The sequence below is a fragment of the Danaus plexippus genome, chromosome 31 (genome assembly GCF_018135715.1).
Source record: "Danaus plexippus chromosome 31, MEX_DaPlex, whole genome shotgun sequence".
Lineage (NCBI taxonomy): Eukaryota > Metazoa > Arthropoda > Insecta > Lepidoptera > Nymphalidae > Danaus > Danaus plexippus.
The window spans coordinates 720,499-734,054 of NC_083558.1; the positions used below are offsets into that span (position 1 = coordinate 720,499).

At 37.7% G+C, this 13,556-nt stretch overlaps 2 protein-coding genes across 2 annotated transcripts; one reads left to right on the top strand and one right to left on the bottom strand.

The window, feature by feature from the left end:
* Positions 1-3,943: 3,943 nt before the first annotated feature.
* LOC116778291 (guanine nucleotide-binding protein-like 1) lies at positions 3,944-10,339 on the bottom strand. Its single transcript, XM_061525875.1, has 11 exons — positions 10,203-10,339; positions 9,136-9,271; positions 8,784-8,931; positions 8,100-8,240; positions 7,661-7,868; positions 7,096-7,260; positions 5,683-5,885; positions 5,300-5,415; positions 4,841-4,975; positions 4,363-4,451; positions 3,944-4,201 (listed from the first exon to the last, which is right to left on the bottom strand). Exons 1-11 carry the CDS (start codon positions 10,294-10,296, stop codon positions 4,011-4,013), a joined length of 1,626 nt encoding a protein of 541 aa, XP_061381859.1. The 5' UTR covers positions 10,297-10,339; the 3' UTR covers positions 3,944-4,010.
* A 1,663-nt stretch (positions 10,340-12,002) lies between these two features.
* LOC116778357 (U6 snRNA-associated Sm-like protein LSm4) lies at positions 12,003-12,578 on the top strand. The gene has a single exon (XM_032672344.2). It carries the CDS (start codon positions 12,120-12,122, stop codon positions 12,534-12,536), a length of 417 nt encoding a protein of 138 aa, XP_032528235.1. The 5' UTR covers positions 12,003-12,119; the 3' UTR covers positions 12,537-12,578.
* Positions 12,579-13,556: the final 978 nt, after the last annotated feature.

Sequence of the window (13,556 nt, forward strand, 5' to 3'; positions counted from 1 at the left end):
AAACCTTACAGCGTATACAATAACATCATTGGTTTCCAAAAATGCGTCGATTTGTTAAAAGGTACATTCTGGCTTGTCTTGAATGCGCCCATCATAAAATACCCAGTGGAAAAAGTCAGCGTTCCCTTCCACACGGTGCACGCAGACTACTTAGGTCCATTTATTAAGAGTAAAAGGGGAGCCTTATATTTTGGTTCTGGTAAATAGTTTTACATTTTTTTTAATATTACTGCAGTTAAAATACGAAGTCGCTCACAAGTTTGCGCGTAATTAAAAAACATATAAGTTACTTCGGGGTCCCCGCACGTTTAATTACCGATAAGGGTACTGGCTTCACTAGTAATACTTTTAAAGAATTGATTACCTTACATGGGATAAAACATATAATCAATGCCGTTGCAACTCCAAGAGCAAATGGCCAAGTCGACCGCTTTAACAGGACAATCCTGGACGCTCTGTCGACCTGTACTCACAACCAAGATGATAGATCTTGGGACGACTATATTTATGACATTGAAGTTGGTCTCAACACCACAGTACATAAATCTACCCAGAAAAGCCCCTCAGAATTATTGTTTGGTTTCAATATAACTAGTAGGTCTGAAGGTATTTTAAATCCTATTAAATGGGACACAACTACCCTGCTGACTCCGAAGATAACATAAGACAGTCTGCTAGCGAAAACATAAAAGTTCAACAAATAAAATATGTAGTGAGATTCAATAGCCGTAGGAAAACAGAGAGAGCGTATAAGGTAGGGGACTTAGTGCGTATTGAGCGGCAAGTGCCTCATGATGGTAAATCTCAAAAACTAGTTAAGTTTCAAGGTCCATATCGCGTAATAAAACTGTTTCCCAATGAAAGATATGTAGTTGAGGATACACCCATGACGCGAAAAAATAAACGCAGATATGAGGCCGTGATTGCTATTGACAAGATGCAACAGTGGTTGACGTTTTCTAGAGACTTAGACAGCGGTGATGATGAAGATGATTATAATACTGAAAACGAATTAGAAGAATAATATTTATGTGTCGTCTATCAAAATTGGACACCCATAGATCGCACCAATATCTCTATCTCCATAAACTGTTGTATATTTTCTGTAAAGTTACTACTTAAGAAACACAAATAATAATATTATATAATTTCTTTTGGAAATCATGTGATTATATAATGATTGTATAAATTATTACAAAATAGGTATTGTAATTTTTTTATAAATATGACGGCGCCTCGGTGTTTTGAGAGTCAAGGAACGTCATAAGTAACGTGACAGTTGCAAAAATTACGGTCTGACGTTTCTTCAGTCTGACGCAACTCCGGGCTTCTTTGTGCGCAGAGGCAAACGACACAATCCGTTTGCATCTCATCAGTGCCGGCACCGGCACGAGGCCTGTCGCGACAGATGAAGTTGTTTTTATCCCGAATGATGGCTTTATCGCAACCGCAACCTTCGATCAGCGCGTCTATCCAGTTGATTGACTTCGATCCTGATAACAACGAAGCAGACATCGAAGGTTGGTGCAACGTAACCGAAATCGTAATCAACGATCAGACCTGCTTTTGTTACTTACACGTGCACTTAAAGGCCGAGCTAGTATCTGTTTAACGCGACTAATGACAGCGCAGCTGACATGGCCTCAAATATAGGAACTATTGCTCACCAAGTTTGTCAAACCTATGATGCCTCATGATTACTTCGATGAATTTCTACGATTCCAAGTTGGTGCTAAAGAAACCGCGAGTGAGGCAGCCACACGCCTTTGCAATATAAGACGGACGCGGACGCATAGCGGGGATGGAAATGTCTGAAGACATAACCACGGGATTCGTATCGTCAGTTTTGTGCCAGAAGGACGGAATGATTCGTCGTGAGCTCCAGTGTCATAACCGGACTACTAGATCTAAACTACTAGATCTAAACTTCTGAGATGTAGTCAATAGATTATAGTAACTAAACATACTTATTAACTTTTATATAATATGTAACCTACTTTTGTACCTATTTAATGTACGATCTATTTGAAATAAAGGCAGTATCTACTCAGCAGTCTCGGCTTTCGTTCCTCTCTCAGGGCACCACATTACATGGCGACCCTGCCTTAAGTAGATTCACGCGCGTGACACCGTGCGCCGCCGCGTCGCCGACCGATTTTACATATACGGACAGTGATTCATGAACAACGTCTTCTCGTGACAATGCAATTTTCGGATAATAAAACGAATTTTATTAAAACTTACGACAGCTACGCTAGTGTTATAAATGTGTGCTTCGAAAATGGGGAAACAGCAGTCTAAAGAAGAGAACATCGTGACAGCACAAAATGCAGCTGGGGCACAGATGATGCACCAATTGAGGAGTTCCGATTTCATCTGAAAACGTCGAGCATCCTGTTATGCGTGGTGGTGGTGGTGCTCTGCCTAGTTTTGGGAGTCCTGTATGTAGTATTCCGGATGTATCGGAAATATCATATGAGATGGATACGGCAGGAATTTGAGCTGAACGCGAGTGGCAGCAGGGTGCGACAACTCTCCTCTCGACGGCGCCAGGGTTACCCCGATTTGAAGATCGATGATAGCAAAGTGTAAAAGTGTTAAAAAACGTATAAAAGGGTGTGAAGTGAAGTGCGGTTACATAAATATGTGTATTTTTTTTTCGCGTACATCGGAATTTCGGCAAGTTTATGGACATTATTTAGTGGACTGTAGCCTTATTTACCAACGTATAATCAATATTGTTATTATATAATACATTAAAAAAATAATAATATATAATAAGTAATAAAATTTATTAGTTAAGAATATTTTCTAAGTATATTAACTTAGTATAATTAAATATGTATAACTAAATGTATGTAACCGAATATATAATGTATACTCGTGTATTACTATGAATGTCACAGTTCTTAATAATATGCGGAGGATCCAGGGTTTCAAACAGGTATGTCAATATTCTATTTTGCATAGTATATATTTTTTAACTTTATGGCAGCATTTTAAAAGAAATTATATGACGATTTATTAGTCGTGAGACAGTATTTAATTAAAATAGGACCTGCTAGACGACAAGGTTAAATATTTCAGACTCAGTAAATTATTATCCCAATATACCGCTTCGGAAAAATAGTAACTTCAATTAATGAAAAAAATATTTTAGACTTTACATATGTGTATTTTCTTTGGCGAGTTGATTTCAGAGATAAAAATATTCCGCAGACCGTCAAAAGTGGGTTACTCCATCTCAACTTAGACCCAGGAGATGTTCAGTTAAAATCAAGAGCAGATACCAAAGACCGACATCACAGAGTAAAAAAATATATTGTCGACTCAAACAGACAGAAAAGGATTGAAGTATAGCAGGAGTGAAAATAAAAAGGATCCAAACAAAACAATAAAACGTGCAAAAACCTGACAAAAAAACTGTCTTTTGCCGAAATTATTTTGTCCGCTGCCATTTTTGGGAATAAATTATCATAATATTTTTTCACCCACTGTGAAACCACCATAACTTACCCTGGCTAAACGATATTACGTAACTTAGGACTATACACAACGCCTCAATTTTTCTGTGTCTCTTACCGCGTGTTTACGCCTGCAACGCCCACAAGGGGGCGCTATCGCCCACTTAGTGAGTCAGGTCTACGATATAACAACAGAGATGACACATCGACATTCAGTCTGTCTATATGGAGATGTAAGGGCAGACACAAAGGCAAATCATTACCCCGAAAACTCAAAAGCTCTCCATCTCCAGCACATCAAAGAATTACCAACTAAAATATACAACACCCAATGATTGAGGCGTCCGAAACTATCTGAAGATGTCCTAAACAAAGAACCCGTAATAGAATTTCAAATTCAATATACGTTTGACGGTTTGTTTATCAATATTATCTTGTTTCGTTGGCTACTTGATAGGACTGGTGTAGAGACTTATTCCTTGTTTATATCGGAATATATTTCTGTAAGCATTTTGTATTTATCAATAATTTATAACACTTATATATTTATTCGTTAGACAAGGCGGCGAATTTGTTTGCTATGGCTGTGTGTTCGTCCTCGTCAGATTCTCCCGAACCTTCGGTGTCAGACTCCGTACCGGTCTCTGTGTCCGATACCGATTCGGTCTGAGAGTCCGATTGCGATTGGGCTTGGACCCACTTGATGTACTTCAGTTCATCGCAGCTCTTGAAGGTATCTAAGGAAAAAATTTCTAAATCAATATCATTTAATATTATGAAAAATGTCACATTCATTTTGGTTCCTATCATTTATATATCAAAAATTTATGACAAATGAGCCCTACACCTTTTAAATATGGAGGGGGGAGGGGGGGGGGGTAATTATTCAAAGTCTCACCGATTCCGCCCGGAGGTCTCAACCACAAACACAGCTTCCCGTCGAGCGCCATTCTCAACAAGCTATTCGCTGCGCGGTACGTGTCCAGTCTGTAATAGAACATTATATATTTTAAGATATTTTTAAGAAAATGAAGGTAAAATGTGTGTGTGTGATGTTTAACATTCAGTGACGACACACACATTGAGGAATGCTCACGACATTTAGCGACAGCGCCACCTCGTGACGAGCGGGCGAACTATTAATTATACGTTTACTAGAACATTCCTATTGTTAATGTTTGTAAACAAGTTGAAATGTCAACGAGAATGTTTTGGTATGTCCTAGTAATATGACCGCCGTGTATGAAGGGCCGAGGTCGGTTTGAGTCTCTCGAGGAGCTGCATACAAGCGACACAGACGACATCACCTGCGGTTATAATGACGGGAATACCGCGATTATATTGATAACAAAACACGAACTCGTAACCATATTTACCTAGCGGCCTTGGCTGTGAGGTAACCCCTCTGCTTGGCCCACCCGTCACAGACATCTCTAGGCGACCAAGTGTCATCGTTATCTGGATGCTGTATACGTAACAATGAGGGTAGATCGATACGCTCCCCGATGAACCTGTTGTGAGATTTTTTCCATATTATATATTATATGTATGTCGTAATAAAAAAACAACATATCTTTATATATAGCTTTTGCACATGACTACGTCCGGTTACTATATATATATATATGAGCCAACCGTCAGCGCCATCTATCGTATGTCACGTTACTATGAAGTGTTCCCCGGAACTACACGGACTGAAGATACGTATATACATACTATTATAAGTCACATTAAAATCCAACAAAATAAGTTTTATATGAGTTTTTTAATTAATACCAAATAATACATTATTTAGGATGTGTTTATTTTTTGATATAACAGGTGAGAAATTTTACCTGATAGTTGTGTACGGTTCCCGTAATTGGGCTATGGGGTATGACCCCATGAGGACTTGTATGGGCCGGGGAACTAGCGAGGGGAAAACTAGTCCGGGGCAGTCGCACAAACGGACCTGGGGGTGAATAAGTTGTTAAGGGTAATTATAGTTACTAAAGATTTTTTTGTACATTAGTTGTAATTTATTTTATTTACTAATAATTCCACTAGTGTTATTATGTTAAATCGAAAAATAGATTGTACCCTATCACAAATTAAGTTTACCTCTCACAATTACAGTTCCTTTTACCAATACAGAATATTTCTTAATATAAAATATTGTAGCAGTATGTAGGTTAGATTAATGTATGTTATTACTCGGAGAAATAGAAATTACCCTTACCTGACTAGTCAAAAATATAGTCTGGAAATGCTTCGTATGTCCGGGGGTTCGTGAGACTGAGACCACTTTTTTACCCATGATGGCATTCATGAGCGATGATTTACCCACATTAGGGGTACCCACGCACCCCACCGTTAGGACGCCATTTTTATATTTCTCGTGATTATAATACGTCGTATCCGGCTTTTCGACGATAGTTTCTCCTGTGAATGTTTGAATTCATCATCACCATCATCATCATCATCATCAGCCTATCGGAGCCCACTGCTGAGCAAAGGCCTCTATGCTCTAACCTTCTCCATATGAGAATATGGAGAGGGTTAGAGCATGAACCACCACGCTTGCTCAAGACGGGTTGGCGATATCAATCTTATAATTTGAAATTATAAAACCAGGTTTCCTCACGATGTTTTCCTTCACCGTCCGTCAGTGGTGTCTCAATACTCTTACAAAGTACATATGACTCGGAAGAGATCACATTGGTACTTGCCAGGTTTCGAACCCGCGCCCTCACGTGTGAGAGGTGGGCCTTTAACCTCGGGCCACCGCCACATGTTTAAATTAGTTAAGGTTAATTTGAACGTTGTAATTTTGATATCATTTTTCTATACACGCAAACACTTAAAGCCGAATCGGATGATAGATTTCCGTTATTTTTGCTATGATTTTTTGATTATTCGCTACATTCTGGCTAACACCCAATTGAAGGAGGCTCGACGCTCCTACGACAGAATAGTTCGAGGGATCTATTCCCGTTTGAAAAAAACTTTAACTAAAACTAATATTTTCAGATTAATATAAGCGTTACTTAATTATTTTAAAACTACTTTCTCAGATAAGAATTCTCGTCTCGTCTGTCCGTGGTCACGGTTGATGCAAAATAACCGAAACATCGAGATAGTTAGTACAATATAATAAAAAAGGCTTAATATATACAAATATATATATATATATATATATATATATATATTACTTTTATTTAAATATGAATAATCGCGAACTCTTATATATATTTAAACCTGATAATGTGGGGTAATTTAAAAAAAAAACCTTATAAAATATTAAAATCAATGTCACTGTGTGTAAAACACGCTTGTATTGTACGGAACACGTTTACCATTAAATGTCTTTTCGTAAAACACGTCCACTCACCGTCAGCTTTACCGCGACTATCATATACTTAATTTAAAATAATTAGTTAAGTATGCAAAAAGAAATTGAAAAATGTACCAAGCGACATTTCAGCTTAGTCGGGAGAGCAGCTGAAACACTGTTCCTGTGGTAGCAGATTCGAGACCTAGCCGTGTCAATTTATTTTTTATTCTGTATATTCGTATATAAGTTGTGATTTAAATTAATTCGATATTGTTATGTATTAAAAATATCATAGCATTGATGAACTACAGCACCCACCTACTTCAGCTTCATCGAAGTCCAGGTCACCCTCGTCTTGGATCTTCTTCTCCCAGGCGCTCAAATCCACTTTACCCTCGACGATTTCTTTGCAAGCTTCCAATAGTTTCGTTGCACCCTCGGCGCACATACGCAGACGGCCTTTCCGTCTTCGCACTTGGAGACCTAAAGGATTTTTCGACCAAACAACATTTACCCCAGGGTAAAAATTATTTCTACATGACAAAACGACTTGTTCACTATAGATATTTAAATAAAACTATATGAACATATAATACAAGCACTATCCAATGATAGTTGACATAATACGAAAAATATTATCTCATCTAAATAGTATTTCATCTTGAAGTAAGACAATTTTATGGCTTATGTTAAAAGAAATCACTTAAATGGATATAAATAACAAATCACTGGTGTACAGATTAAAATAAAAAATATCTTTACAGCATTAAACACTATAAGACAGATTCTAATCACATCAAAAATAAAAACATGGTCTTCTTAGTAGACCGTGAAAAGACTGAAAAGACCGAGTAGACCGAGCTAAAAATGAACAGCTGCTTACCCGCTTTATCCGTACCGGAACCAACCAAGTTATAACCGGGGCATGATGTAAAATACACGACTTTCAAACCCGGGTATCTCTCTGTGAGATACTTTTTCCACGCGGCGACCGCTGGCGCAGGGACTAGATCGATTTTATTAAGAACCAATATCATATCCTTATCCACTCTCCTTATATACTCGTAGAGGGACGGCGGGAACATCGCGCCCTAGAAGTTAACCTAGTTGTATAAATGTGGAATAGAAAAGAAGTTAGTAGACCTAGTATAAGGGTCCGATACACTCGATTCAAGGACAACATACATATAAATTATTATTTTTTTAAAGTTTATTATACGAGTGTGTGCGTTTATGCGTGCGTGTGTGTGTGTGTGTGTGTGTGTGCTTATATCCAGACGCGTTGTATGATTGTGTATGTGTGTGTATGTGTGTTTACTCACAGCATATCTAACATCCACGATCAGTAACAGTATATCACACATCTCCAGCACTCTCCACAACTGTCTCCAGGTCTCCAAGTTGAGTTCGAAGTATGAGATGTCCTTCCAGTGCTTCGAGTTCTGCAGCGACTGGATGTACTCCTGTATTTAATGTTACAAAATTTTATGCATGCAACATTCTTTCTGATCGGATCAGTCGCGACCGTTAAAAAATCACGCTTCTCGCTTTTATGCAACGTTCACGGTGAAGGTCACAAATATTGAATTCAAAACTGAAAATAAGGCTGCGAACACACGCGGCGTACAGTTAAATAAAAACCATAGACAGTCCCTAATACATGAATGTCCAACTGTCATACGCGATAATGTAATATTAATTCCTTGAATTTAACTTTCAAACACAAAAAAATACTCGGAACATTTACGTGTGTGTATTGCTCACATTGAATTCCGATGTGTCTTAAATGTTGTGGTAACTGATGAGGTAATAAAATACAACGATAGGTCTGTTCGAGTTACAGAGATAGAAGATGGTACGTGACAGAAACTTGCGAAAACTTTGAAGAAATCCTCCGTTATCATGTATTACCTGGCACCGCGAATTCTATACCCAATCGGGTTAAAACATATGAAACTAAAATTACCCTGACCAAATAACTTTTACCTTTCGAAAATGGGACTCACCCTGAAATATTTTTGCTCCTGCGCGTCCAATTGAGCGGGGGACATGTTGAAATCCCACGGCGGTCGCTGGGGGAAGGAAAGTTCGGGGGGGAAATAATTGGAAGGGTCTATCTCCATATCCCGTTCTGATACCGGCTCCAAAGCCTTACTGAAAAGGTATCCCGTATATAATTTGGAAATCCCTAAGATTTTCGATGATGGAAATCAATGTACTTATCTATTTGTGAATGTTTTGATACTTAGATAAATTTAAGCAAGAAATAAAAAAAAAAATTTAAAAATTCAGAACGTTATCAAGTAAATGTATCGTGCTGTTGTGCCAAGGTTAGCTACCACTCAGAACCGTACTCACAGGGCCTCCTCCTTCTTCATCTTTAATTCCTCGTCACTTTCTCTGTAGAACTTGAGAGTGTATCTGTTGCTTTGGGCCCGTCTGTTTGGCTGGTAGTTTACGGAGACCACATCAAAACTGGTGTTGCCGGAGGACGCTTCAATGTTAAACAGTGTGTTAGTTACTCATAATTTTTTTAAATAGTTGACATATCTGTCCGTTAATAAAGATCTTCATATATCAAGTACGATTCGTTGACGAAATTTTGTAAAATTTAAACCGGACAAAGATGTTCGTTGATGGGAAATGATAAGGTTGAATTATTTTGTTATGCTTAAGGAGGCAACCGAGCTGACGGCCTACCTGGTGGAGGCAGCACCGCCGCTCATGGACATCCACAGCATAGAATTGTGGATATGTTGCCACCCTCGATTGGGGAAGAGGGGGAGAAATAAGTGGGAAAGGGTAGGAAAGGGTGGGAATAGGGAAAGGACAATCGGCTCTCTCACTCATCGGACGAAACGCAGCCACTAAAGGCTACTTAACGCCGATCTTCTGTGAGAGGGTAGTACTTCCCCGGTCGAGCCAGCCCATGTTCGAGTTGCAGTACCTTGACCATCCAGGCTCTACCACTTCTAAAACTATGAACTATGACTTATATAAAAACTAAACTGTACAAGCTCACAGTAAGTTAAATTCTAAGATTAAGTTAGGCCTTCCGTCTGTGTCCCAAATCACCCTAAATACGGGCAGGAAGGGAAGCTGGGGAGTTTTAGGGGGTATTCCCAGTGCCAACACCATCAGGCGCTGGGCGACCCCCACACAAAACTCACTGTCGAGCCAGGGCAGTGAGCAGTCTGTAAGAGGATTTCTCCCCGAAAAAAAAAAAAAAAAAGGCCTACTGTCTGTAGCTTATGTAACTAGCACATATACACAAAGGCTGTACGGGAGTATTGTTGTAATTTCAACACTAGAAAGTAGAATATGATTGAGGATTACGATATATCAATTAATATTCAAATATTTTAACGACATATTTAAGAATATTTAAACCCGAGTTTTTAATATTAAGTTGACGTAACACTTACTGGGCATAAGTAAAGTCTTGTTCTGCTTCTTGGATTGCAGCTGTTGTTTCTTAGCTTTCCCGCTGAAGGGAGTTTTACGACGAGCTTGAGGCATTGTGGATGGACAACTGTAATAAAGATAATATTATTCTATATCTGTTGATGAAAATGTTGAAAATTATTATATATTTTTTTATTAGAATGTGGTTAGGTAGAGAGAGGAGCTAACGAGACCTCCTAAAAGACTTGAGCCTGCCCAGAATTGATATCAATTCATTCTTGGAACGGACTTGGATGGTAGCCCTATAGGTTCATTTCAGATTTGACTAGGTAGAGAGAGGAGCTTGGACAGTGGAGGTGAACTCTTAATGTGATAGATAGGAGCCTCTTAACCTACACCTGGGTCCCAAGTCCCAGGCGCTGTTGAAGCTCCTCTCCCTGCAACAACAGACCTGGACCCGCACCGTGAATCCATTGAATGCTGAGACAATTTTATCTAATGTCTTGCTTTTACATTTTCCCTTCTAAATATACCTATGTTTAAGATCAACCAATCCATACTTATTTTGTAGATTGTAGATCTTTTAATAATGATCTGATGTGAATTTTAAACAACTGCTGTACATAAAAACTATGTTTATGTTAATATTTGTGAATTTATGTTCTTGAGTAGCAAGTTACATTAAATAACAAGGTATAAATAAAGAGAGATGGAGTTCTCATGACGCTAAATAAGATTCAAGTAAATTAATACGCGAAATATTGAATCGTAATAACAAGTTCTTTACATAAATGATTTTTGGGATTTTTATAAAGAAAATGCATTTTATTATGTACAAAAATGACAATTAGGTGTCAATATTGAAATAGCTGCCCACACCTAATTGAATTGTATGTAGTTACAAGATTTACAGTAACGAAACTCGACACCGGCGAACAAAGTTGTTAACAAGAATCATCGAGCAATACTCATTTATGTAATTGTGAACTACTTTTTTGTATCACAGCTAAAAAAAAGTTTAGCCATTTGGTGTAAGTTAGAACGAAAAGGATTATTTAATGGAATAAACACTGCAAGAATGGTTATATTTCAAAATACAGCATGGGTTTGTGAGTTATCACTAACTCGATTATTATTGAAAATATAAAACTTACCTTCACTTTAAATTATAACTTGCACTTCTCGCAACAGCTTACAGAAACTGAAATTGTTAATTTCCTCCGTTCTCGAAATTTCACATTCCGACCAGCGGTAGAGCAACAAATAAACATCAAAGATTATAATAGAAGTAGAATAAAATAGCAACATTGTAGCAGAGTTGTCAGATTATCAATAATTCATTCATTTTATATTAAAAATGTTTAGCTTAATTAAATTAATTTATTTTGCTATTTATGTTAATTCATATACAGAGATAAGTCTTATAAATTAATTTATATTTTCAAATAGGACAATGTAAGTGACGGTCGTTTCTTTTTTTTTATGTACTATTTAATAGTAATCAAACGTCTGGTTAAAAATTAAAATATTGAAAATAATGTAATATACATTAATATAAAAAAATTTAATGTATATGTTCTTCTTGTAAAACTCATTCGTAATTGTAAATATGAAGTCTTTATTTTCATTTCATTATATATATTAGGTATACTATACATTGAATAATGACATACTTACAAAACTATATAACAAAAAGCAATTTATAAAATTATATTATGTGTTACATATAAAAAGTAATTTTTAATATATAGTTCTTTATAATACTGGAACAATTGTCTTTTAAGCCTGTCTGCCAAAACACATTGAAAACGAAATGACATCTAACTTTCATTTCATACGATATATAACCTCGAAATGTTTGACATTACATCAAATGAGTAAATAAATAACCGACCTGCACCTTCCTATTTGAAATTATAAATAAAGTATAATTAATAATGTTACCGCTATCATTATTAAGAACCGCCCAGAACCATCCCATGTTGGTGGAACTCAAGAACGGCGAAACATACAACGGACATTTAGTTAGTTGCGATAATTGGATGAATATAAATTTAAGGGAAGTAATTTGCACGTCCCGGGACGGCGACAAGTTTTGGCGGATGCCCGAATGCTACATCCGGGGGAGCACCATCAAATATCTCAGAATACCAGACGAAGTTATCGACATGGTAAAGGAAGAGACACAAGTGAAATCCCGCGGCCGAGGCGAGATCTCCAAAGGCCGCGGCGGTCAGAACATGAGATCTGGCAGAGGTGGCAGCCGCGGCGCCTTCGGCAACCGTGGAAGAGCGGCGCCTCTGTCGCGCGGAGGAGGCAACGCGGGCCGGCCGCAGAACAAGAATAAAAAGTAGAGTACTAAGTCTTTCACATACCTATTAAATTATTTTTAAGCATCCCATGGTTTTATTTGTTGATTTTAGTGAACCACTTAACTGGGTTTTATTCAAGATAATCTTTAATACTCATTTCAATTGATTTATATAGAAAGTCAGTAAAGTGTTTTCAAGGGTTAAATTTAGTTATTACTTAAAAATCCTAGAGTATTTACAGTTTTATGAACAAAATCTAGTTTAGATTCCGTCAATGATAATTACACCTCTTAAAAGACTTGAGCCTGTCCAGAACTGACATCAATTCTTAGAACATACTTCAAAGGCAGCCCTAATAGGTTCATTTCAAATTTGGTTAGGTAGAGAGAGGAGCTTGGACGGTGGAGGTGAGCATTTAATGCATCAGATAGGGGCCCCTTAAACCTATACAGTACACCTGGGTCGCAACTCTCAGGCACTGTTGAAGCTCCTCTCCCTGCAATGCTGGACCCGGTACCCGCTTGGTGAATCCATTGAATGCAGAGGAGTTCCATCTCATTTTATACCCCTCCAATAATCAAATAATAAATTGGTCGCTCAGTAAATCTGACTTGAATTTTCGTTAAAATTTTATTTTCTTTCCGAACATTACAATACTAAGATATTTATATGCTCGGCTTGCAAAATCACTTGTATAGAATAGTTATTTTCATAGTTAAACGGAACAGCCAGATGAACTCACACCGGCTAACGCTAAGTGAAGTTTCATCGGAAACGATCCAGCAGTTACAGAGATTAGCTGTAATAAACATACAAAGAATTTTTATATATAGACACAAGTCGCGGTGGCCTGGAGGTAAAAGGCCCGACTCTCGCGTGAGGGCGCGGGTTCGAAACCTGACAAGTACCAATGTGATCTTTTCCGAATCATATGTACTTTGTAAGAGTATTTAGACACCACTGACAGACGGTGAAGGAAAACGTGAGGAAACCTGGACTTATAATTTCAAATTATAAGTTTGAAACCGCCAATCAGCCTCGAGCGAGCGTGGTGATTAATGC

Coding starts and splice junctions, on each gene's coding strand:
- LOC116778291 (XM_061525875.1), bottom strand. CDS start 10,296: ATGCCTCAAGCTCGTCGTAAAACTCCCTTCAGCGGGAAAGCTAAGAAA. Junction 9,272..10,202: donor CAAGACTTTACTTATGCCCA/GTAAGTGTTACG, acceptor TTAACATTGAAG/CGTCCTCCGGCAACACCAGT. Junction 4,976..5,299: donor GAACCGTACACAACTATCAG/GTAAAATTTCTC, acceptor ATCTCACAACAG/GTTCATCGGGGAGCGTATCG.
- LOC116778357 (XM_032672344.2), top strand. CDS start 12,120: ATGTTACCGCTATCATTATTAAGAACCGCCCAGAACCATCCCATGTTG.